General features: G+C 48.1%; 1 protein-coding gene across 1 annotated transcript in view; it reads right to left on the bottom strand.

The window, feature by feature from the left end:
* Nucleotides 1–1,291: 1,291 nt before the first annotated feature.
* Nucleotides 1,292–9,872, bottom strand: part of SARS2 (seryl-tRNA synthetase 2, mitochondrial) — a 29,198-nt gene continuing 20,617 nt past the window's right edge. Inside the window, 4 exon segments of the mRNA XM_060257521.1 lie at nucleotides 1,292–2,011; nucleotides 3,857–3,922; nucleotides 5,404–5,496; nucleotides 7,473–7,566. Coding sequence (XP_060113504.1) covers nucleotides 1,895–2,011; nucleotides 3,857–3,922; nucleotides 5,404–5,496; nucleotides 7,473–7,566 — 370 coding nt within the window. The 3' untranslated portion in view covers nucleotides 1,292–1,894.

Genomic DNA, 9,872 nt, shown 5'->3' with positions numbered 1-9,872 from the left:
TATTAGCGCCTCTGAATATGGAGGCCCCCCCTCAGTCACCATGACTAGTAACCATTGATAATAAGATAATACTAACCTTGATGACCACAGATTTGATTCAATATAAGGCAGCTTCCTGTGTGTTTTTGCGGAGAGGTCATGGCACTGTTGTAGAGCCTCTGCTTAGCACGCAGAAGGTTCATCTCCCGGGTCCATCTCTACTTAAGTGACGAGAAACACCTTAAGTAGAGACCCTGGAGAGCTGCTGCCAGTCTGAGTAGACAATACTGACCTGGATGGACTGAGGGTCTGATTTGGTACAAGGCAGCTTCATATGTGTGACACTGGGCAGCCATTTAATTTTTGTCTATTTGTTTGCGTAAGTGGTTAATACCTGACTGAGGCAGACAGTGGGGTATAATGATTAATCACTATCTTCACAGCTAACCTACCTCACAGGGTGGTTGTGGAAATCAAATAAAACAGAGCCATCTACACCAGGGGTGGCCAAACTTGCTTAACATAAGAGCCACACGGAATAAGTGTCAGATGTTTGAGAGCCACAAGACGTGAACATCCGATGTTTGAGAGCTGCAAGACAGCAAGGAAGGAAGGCAAATAGATGGTGGGAGGGAAGAGGGGAGAAAGGTGGAAAGAAAGCAGCTTTAAATGTTATCCAAGCCACCAGCTGATTTAGGTTGGAGAAGTGATTGAAAGAGAGAAATGTCTTATCCAACCTGGCTGGTGGGGTGGTGGGGGTTTCAACAGCCACACAGTATGTGTGAAAGGGTCACATTTTGCCACCCCTGATCTACACCAGTCTGAGGAAGATAAGCCTATTCCTCAGAAGAAAGGGGAAGTAATAAGAATCTCTAATTTTCCAGCCTTCCAGAAAGTACTACCCAGTATTTACTTGCTGATAATTTCCCCAGCTTGACAGAACTAGTTGCTGAGCATTTGGCTTTTGTACTGCACAAGGGCTATTCTATTTCTAGGCAAAGACCAATTTGACCAATTTTGCTTCTATGCATTGCTTTTCTATGATATTGTTTTGACTGCCTTTTGGACAGTATAACTTTTACTGGATTTTACCCATTCTGATTCTGCCTGTACTTTTATTCCGGTCTTTTATGTCATTAAAGGTTCTTTGAATTTGATAAATATGACTGAATTCAAGGTTAGGCTCCGTTTTCCTTGTTAATGAGATTTATATGCTGGACATGAACACGTTTCAGCTTTTCAAAGAAACCTCAACGAGATGTGAAGGAAGTGGAAAAGCAGAACATGAGGATTGATTAATAGAAACAAGTCCTTTTTTCCTAGAAACCAGTCGCCTTTATTAAGGGAGTGTCTCCTCCCGTTTGTCCTCTTCTGCCAAAACCAAAAACTGGCTCCTCCAACAGAAGAGCTCCCAGCCTGGGCAGGTGCGACGGGGGTTTAAAAGGACAACACAGAGGAGAGAAAGTCAGATTTCAGCTCATTTGGGAGCACCAGATAGGAAAACTGGAACACCCCTTTCCAATGCATATACAATCGTGTGTCAGGTCCAGGGGAGGCATGCGACACTGGGAACCTGGCTCTTCTGGAAAAGCTCTGGGCATCTCAGACTTCCGCCACCTTGGGATGGATGTCGAGTCTCCAAATCACAATGTGCCAGATGCACAGAAGTCTGCGAGCCCTCTCCATCCACGTTTCTTACACAGAAAGAGGTGTGTGCGGGCCAATTTGATGCCAGCATTTAAGGCCCCCCCTCTCCTGCTGTCACCAGAAAGCAACACACCCCAGCAGTGACCTCACTCTTGCCCCAGAGATGGCTTGTCTGTCCCTGCCCCCCACCCAGTCTGGATCTTGAAGGGTCACAGCCCTCTCCGCTCTCTTCCAGCACCCCCCTCCCCTCATTTTTCTGGCTGCCAAGTCAGTGCTTCTTGGGCTGGTTGGGGCCGATGTATTTCAGTGGGGTGTAGCCAGGTTTGCCGATGACCTCCATGCCCATCAGCGGCTGCAGGACCTCCGGCACCCAAACGCTGCCATCCTGCAGGTAGGAGATGGAGGGACAGAGAGTTAAAACTGCTGTAGCAGGCCCAGAACCTCTTTTTCATTGTCTGCATCAGGGGTCCACAACATGGTGCCCACCAACATCTTCCCAGGCACATGCCAAGTGCTTTTAGAATGTAGACGAGGCTTCTTGTTGGCCACTGAAGAGCTGATTGGCTGTGCAGATCTTTTTTTAGAAGTTTGCTTGGGCAGCAGTTGCCCCCACAGCACTAGGAACCTCAGCGTGTGACTGGAGATCAGCTGTGGCAGCCATTTTGTGGCTAGCTCTGCCTCCTGTGGCAGCCATTTTGTGGCTGCACCCACATGCTGCATTCCAATTCCTAAAGTGCCCGCAGGCTCAAAAAGGTTGAGGATTCCTGATTTACATGACATAAAAATGGGTCAGCAGAGCGTGCCAGTCTTTGCTTTAGCTAGGCACACCAAGTTGCAGTCACAGAGCAATTTGACTGGGGAACAGATGGCATCTATACCAACTTTGGACACTCTGCAAGAGTGCTGAAAGATGGCTGTTTGCTACTGCCCCCTGCTGGGGAGGTGAGTCTATGGGCCTGGGAGAGTGGCTTGCTTCCATGAGCTGAGGCAAGGCTTGAAGTGGGGACTTCCTAGCACAGTGTTCAGGCTCTTGGCCACTCTCCTCCATGGGTTCTGGTGAAATCTACCATCAAGAGTGCCTGTGAGCATATACAAAATGCTTTTGCATCCCAGCTCCCTCTTAAGGCCCTTGTTTGGAAGGTGGGGGGGGGTGTTTCTGAGAGGGTTCCCAACCTTTTTCACATGTGCACAAACCAACACAGCTGTTACAAAGGCTATTGCAATATTCTCTATTGTAGACAGCACAACACGCTTCCTTTACAGCCAGCCATGCCTGGCAAGAGAGGGAAGCAATGCAGCAGGGACATCTCAACAGAGAAACCAACTTCGGATGCCACAGGAGAGGAACAGAATGCACCATGAGAACTAGAAGCCTGACATATGCAGGGTGGGGGAGGAGAAGAGAAACCCAGCTGCACAGCAGACCTGTTGACAGGTAAAGTGACAAGAGGGCTGATCCGGCTTTCAGGTTCTTTGGAAGGGAAAAGAGGGCAAGTCTTATCTTTCGTTTCCACTATGCAAGGAAATCCACTTGCAATACAAACACTCCTCCGAAAATCCTGTACTCTTATTTCACATTAATAACTTTTAAAATAAAGTGAAGACTTTTTGGTTTCATTTGGCATTCCCTCAATGATCTCTCCTTCCTAACCAACATTTTTATGCATGGTGTGGATGTTAACAGTTTTGTATTATATTTTAACTTTTTTTAAACTCTCTGAAAAATGGTTCTCATGGTGTATGGTTAGGGTGTTGACTTTAATAATTCTTATAATGTTAATTTTATCTTATACGTCAGGTGTCCCGAGCCTTTTGGAGCTTGTGGGGACCTTGGGAATTCTGACAGTGTTGTGGGTGCAGCAACAAAATGGCTGCCATGGGAGGCGATACCAGGCACAAAATGGCTGCCCCAACTTAACTTCAGTCACACAGTGATTATCCTTGTGTTGTGGTGGCAGCTGCTGCCTAAGCAACATTTTAAAACATCTGCACAGCCAATCAAATCTTCAAAAACCCTTCCTGGACCCACCCACTTCTTAAACCACTTGGTGGGCACCAGAAAAGTTGTTGGCAGGCACCACGGCACACACAGGCGCCACGCTGAGGACCCCTGCAGTATGTATTTTAAATTGTTAGCTGCCTTGGTGGCCTTTGTTAGGGCAGAAAGATGGGATATAAATTTTGGAAATAAAGATAGAGATAAAGGGATATTCTGGATGCCAGAACAAACCTTGCGTTGGTTGGTCTCGAGGATGGCGATAAGCATTCGGGGGATGGCACAGGCTGTGCCATTGACCTGTCGAGAAACAAGAGAGAAGGTGCAGGGTCTTGTCCATCCTCCCACCCACCTGCCAGCAGACACTATGGGACATCTCTTCAAGTTTGGTGGCACAAGAACCTAAGAAGAGCCTTGCTGGCTGAGACCAGTGGCCTCCCCACTGCAGGGGCCCCGATGAAATAACTCTTGTTGAGCCATTTATCTTATACCAGCTGGGGGATATGTGGAAGGAGTGGAGGCAACTGATACCACCAACTGCAGAATTAGAGTTTGTTATATTGTTTTCATCAAGGGTGGAATTCTAGGAGGAGCTCCTTTGCATATTAGGCTGCACCCCCCTGATGTAGCCAATCCACCAAGAGCTTACAAAAAAGAGCCTTGTAAGTTCTTGGAGGATTGGCTACATCAGGGGTGTGTGGCCTAATATGCAAAGGAGCTCCTGCTAGGATTCCACCCCTGGTTTTTATATTGTTTTATTATATGAATCTGATTTAATAATAATAATAATAATAATAATAATAATAATAATAATAATAATAATAATAATAATAAACTTTTATTTATATCCCGCCCTCCCTGCCAAGGCAGGCTCAGGGCGGCTAACAAGACATGGTTTGAGCTTTGTATTATTGATCGTTGTTACCCGCTCAGAGCCCATTTAGGAAAGGGCAGGCTATAAATCGAATACGACAAACAAACAAATAAATCTCACACAGTGGCCAACCAGTTCCTCTGAAGGGCCTACAGCAGGGCAGAGAAGCCAAGGCCTGCCCCTGATGTTGCCTCCTGGCTTTGGGATTCAGAGGTTTAGTGTCAAGAGTCACTCCATCTTTGTTCCTCTTGCCAAATGGTTAACAGTTACACAATGCTAACGCTTGTGCTTGCTATGCTGATTGCTTTGAAGCATCCTCGCTGCTTATCTAGAGGGAGGGTGGCATGTCTGGGAACTCGCACGTTACTATGCAACCAAGGTCAAGGGAGCCAGTGGAGATGTGGCAGATAACAGGCACCTGGGGTGATGATAGAGTAGGAAGGAACCTGCACAAAATCCCCGCTGCAGCTTGGTGCGCTTGGCTTGAATTGTAACGATCAAGGCAAGGGATTATAACAGAGAGAACTGGCGGGAGAGCCAGTTCCGACAACGCCTGTACCTGCCTATGATGCTGGAATAAAGACCTTGAACTTTACGTGTCTGTTCCTTGCCTCTGGGTCTGACATTCAGTGCCTCTGAATGTGGAGGTTCCCTTTAGTCACCACAGCATGATGACAAGAATGACAAAAGGGGACCCAAGGGCCAATGTGGAGGCTTTTCTGCCCCCTGCCTCAAACACCCACCCATCTCATGTGAACACCCTGATGTGAAAACCCTTCAATGAACTCAAAGCAGCTGAAGTCTGGCTGGAGCCTGGACAGGAGGCCTCCTGGGAGGTCCCCACGTGTGCCACCACAGCAGTCTGAAGAGGGGGTTTAAATGCCATAATCAAACGGCCGGCACTCACCGTATGAGCATAATGGAGCTGCCTCTGCCTGTTGTAGTACATGATGCTCAGCCGCCGGCTCTGGTAGTCTGTGCAGTTGGAGGCGCTGGAGATCTGGCAGAGAGAAAATGGCTGGGTTGGGGTGGGAGCCAAAAAGAGCATTCTAAGCAATCTCAAAAATCATTCTGACGTAACTGTGAAATGGGGGGCTGGATGGCCTCAGCATATTGGGGACATCGTACTTCTCCCACGATGCTTGACAGCATAAAGGCCACAGTTGGGTTAGAACGGATGAAAGGAAGTCCTTCTTCACCCAAAGGGTGATTAACACATGGAATTCCCTGCCACAGGAGGTGGCGGCGGCTACAAGCATAGCCAGCTTCAAGAGGGGATTGGATAAACATATGGAGTAGAGGTCCATCAGTGGCTCTTAGCCACAGTGTATTGTTGGAACTCTCTATCTGAGGCAGTGATGCTCTGTATTCTGGGTGCTTGGGAGGGGCAACAGTGGGAGTGCTTCTGGAGTTTTGGCTCCACTGGGGAACGTCCTGATGGCGCCTGGGTTTTGGCCACTGTGTGACACGGAGTGTTGCACTGGATGGGCCATTGGCCTGATCCAACAGGGCTTCTCTTATGTTCTTATGGCTACAATCTGAGAGAAGGCAGAGTGGTGGTGGCTTCTCTCAGGAAAACCGTAAACCCTGCTCTGGCAGCACGCCTGAGCGCAACCTTTACACTTTCTTCTTTGAATGAAGAGTTGCTGTTCACGGCTTTGGGTGGAGCAGAGTCCCATGTTTGGGGGCGGCATTGCAAGGGGGGGAGGAAAGCTGCCCCCTGATTTAGATGTACCTAACAAAACAGATGCCCTGATCTGGATGGCCCAGATTAGCCTGATTTTGGTCAATTCTTGGAAGCTAAGCAGGGTCGCCCCAAGGTCATACTTGGAAGGGGGACCACTAAGGAAGTCCAGGGTTGCTGTGCAGAGGCAGGCAACGGCAAACCACCTCTGAACATCTCTTGCCTTGAAAACCTACAGGGCTGCCATCAGTTGGATGCAACTTCCCAGCGAAACCCCAACAAAAACGGACGTTCTTGTCTTGTTGTGCACAGCTCACAGTTCCGCAAAGGGGGACTGACTTGGAAGACCAGCTGCAACTAGATCAGGTTCTAGATCGGCTTACGTTGGTTCTTGCAATAAAGTGCTTGTGCTATACAGAAAGTCGTAGGACACTATAAAGAAATGAGAGAAGGTTTTCACGTAACATGGAGTATGGATGTTCTTGTTCTTCCTCTGATGGCAGCTGTTGACCTCTGGAAAAACATTTCTTCAGGGCTTTTTCAAAAAGGCACCAGAACAATATCCATGACCAAAATCATTTCAAAGAACCGGAAATCCTGGCAAGCACAGTTTTCAGAGAATAGTATCTATATAATACAAGCACTTTATTGCAGGAACCAATGTAAGCACTTTACTTCCCCTTGAGTGGGGTGGACACTGGACTTTCTGAAGGACTTTGAGATAGCAGTTCTGTGGTTTATTGTGAACACGTAAATACAACAGGATATCTGTAAGAAGAATATGGCAGTATAAAATCGAATGAGTGTAATCTAGTTATTTTTCATGGTGATTTCTCTTTTTGGTTGTGTCTTCTTTCAATGAATCTCTGTTTCAATGCAACTAGATCGGGGGTAATAGCCCGCTGCCAAACACACCAAGATTTAGAAGAAGAAGAATTGCAGATTTATACCCTGCCCTTCTCTCTGAACAGAGACTCAGAGTGGCTTACAATCTCCTTTATCTTCTCCCCCCACAACAGACACCCTGTGAGGTGGGTGGGGCTGAGAGCTCTCCCAAAAGCTGCCCTTTCAAGGACAACTCCTACGAGAGCCATGGCTAACCCAAGGCCATTCCAGCAGCTGCAAGTGGAGGAGCTTTGGCTAGCTTTACCCTGGCACTTATCAATAGCTCCTCTTGAGAAGGAAACTATGGGATGCATTCCACTGACCCTTCAGGACAAAGCTAGATGAGTCATTGCTTGTGGAATGCCTATGCTAAGGGGCAGGCCACTTTCTCCTTCTTTGCCTCTCACCTCTCCGTATGTGCCCCGGCCTGGCATCCAGGCCTCGATGTCAAACTTCCTGTAGGCAGGCAGGCCCAGTTCCTGGGAGGGCATATCCAGAACCCTGTTGGGAAAGAGAAAGGCCAGTTGAGGGCAGAAGCAGCAGCTGTGGCATTCAGCCAGCCCTTGGCCAGCTGATCTAGTGGGCTAGGGCATAGCATGCCGTCTCTGCCAGTCTTTCTACCTGGTAATGCTGGGAAGGAAGGAGGGACTTGCTCTGCCTTTAGACTCAGTTGCTTATCTGAAGCCTCTACGTCAGGCGTGCTTGAAGCTTACCAGAAGGCACACGGCCCAGTTCCCTGAATGGGCACAAAGCTCCTTCTACTGAACCAGAACTTTGGTCCATCAGGGTCAGTACTGTCAATTCAGACTGGCAAGTGGTTCTCCAGGGGTTCTTTCACATCACATACTGCAGAGGTCCCCAACGACACCTCTTCTGGAGCCCACCATGTGTTTAGAAACTGAGTGGGGCCAGGTGGGTCTCTTGTGCAATAAGGCTTCTGATTGGCCATCGGAGATCTGACAGGCTGTGCAGATTGAAATAAGCCTGTTGTGGGCAGCAGTTGTCACTGCAGTGTCGGTTTTATTCTGTCCTGCTCCTCTTTCCCAGGGCATTTCCTCCTCTACACTGAGAGCCAGTTTGGTGTAGTGGTTGAGTGTGCAGATTCTTATCTGGGAGAACCGGATTTGATTTCCCATTCCTCTACTTGCAGGTGCTGGAAGCTCTTGCAGGAGTTGTCCTTGAAAGGGCAGCTGCTGGGAGAGCCCTCTCAGCCCCACCCACCTCACAGGGTGTCTGTTGTGAGGGGAGAAGATGTAGGAGATTGTGAGCTGCTCTGAGTCTCTGATTCAGAGAGGAGGGCGGGGTATAAATCTGCAGTCTTCTTCTTCTTCATTTTGTGGCTGCGCCCACCACTCTATGTCAGAATTCCAGTGGTGCCCCGAGTCTCCAAAAAGTTGGGAACCCCAGATTACTGCCTGGTCCCCTTTTGAACTGTAGGCTCAGAGGATCAAACCTGGGGTCTTTTGCATTCCCACTATTAACTGTGGTTGGCTTCTTCCCTGGCTGTGGACACACAAAATGCAATAACGCCTATACAAAAATCCCTAGTTGTACCAGGTGTACCTGGAAAATGCTGATTCTCCCCACCCCCTTACAACAAGCACCCAAAGGCCTTTAATATTCCAGGCGTTTTAAAGAGACCTACCGATTCACTGCACTTCCCCAGGCCTCTTAACAATTAGACCTTAATGAGATGCTTATTGAACAAGACACAACAAGCCATGGACCCCTAGAGGGCTCAGCTGGGGGGTGGGCGCTATATAAAGCAGTTATTACTGCTGACAAATAGGCCAGCCGGGGAAGGAGCTGGGAAAATGGGTGAGCGCCTGATTGCTCTGCTTTGCCCTTGGAGGGCTTGAAGATGGAGAACACATTTCAGTGGCAACTTGGGCCCGTTTAGCAGGAGCTCCGACGTATTTCCAGGTGTTCTTTTCAGCAGTTAAGCCCAACCAGAGCTGTTGAGTCCCAGCCTGCTGGCTGCGCTCTCCAAGACAGATGCTCAAAGCGGAACCCGAGAGACTCAGGCTGCTGTGCCAAATGACTGGGCTAGCGGGCCAGCTCACACCAGCCAAAACAGACAGCATCCCTTGCAGCAGCTTAGACTGATTCCACCGCACCTGCCATGAGTAATTCATGTAGAATTCACTGCCACAGGAAGTGGTGGAGGCTATAAACAGACAGCTTCAAGAGGGAACTGGAGAAACATCTGGGACAGAGGTCTATTAGTGGCTGCTAGCCACTAGCAGCCACTAATAGATCAGGGGTGTCAAACATGCAGTTTGGGGGCCGAATCAGGCACCTGGAGGGCTTCTATCAGGGCCCTGAACAACTGGCTATCATCTGCTTCCTTCTCCCTATATCTTGCTTCCTTCTGCATCACAGCTTGCTTTGCAAGGCTTGCTCAACTGCACAGGAGCTACAGAGCAAAGTCTCTATTTTCTCCATTGGCTGAGGCTCCTCCCTTGGGGAGGAAGGGGGGGAGGAATAGCTTGCTTTGCCAGGCTCTCTCTATTTTCCAGCAGAGCTACTGAGCCAAGCCTCTCTTCTATTGGCAGAGGCTCTCCCCCAGTCCCCTGGGGAAGGCAGGAAAAAGCCAGAGCTTCCTTTGCCCAGTTCCCTGGATCCCATGGTAGAGATACAAAGAAAGCATCTTTAAGACCAATGAGTGCTAACAGTTTAAGCATGTTTTAAGTTTTTAAATATATATATATATATATATATATATATATATATATATATATTATATATATATATATATATATATATATATATTTGTGTTTGTCTGTGTTCTTTATAAAATTTATATA

The sequence above is a fragment of the Heteronotia binoei genome, chromosome 17, assembly GCF_032191835.1.
Source record: "Heteronotia binoei isolate CCM8104 ecotype False Entrance Well chromosome 17, APGP_CSIRO_Hbin_v1, whole genome shotgun sequence".
NCBI classification, from domain to species: domain Eukaryota; kingdom Metazoa; phylum Chordata; class Lepidosauria; order Squamata; family Gekkonidae; genus Heteronotia; species Heteronotia binoei.
This window is presented reverse-complemented; position numbering and strand designations above follow the sequence as displayed.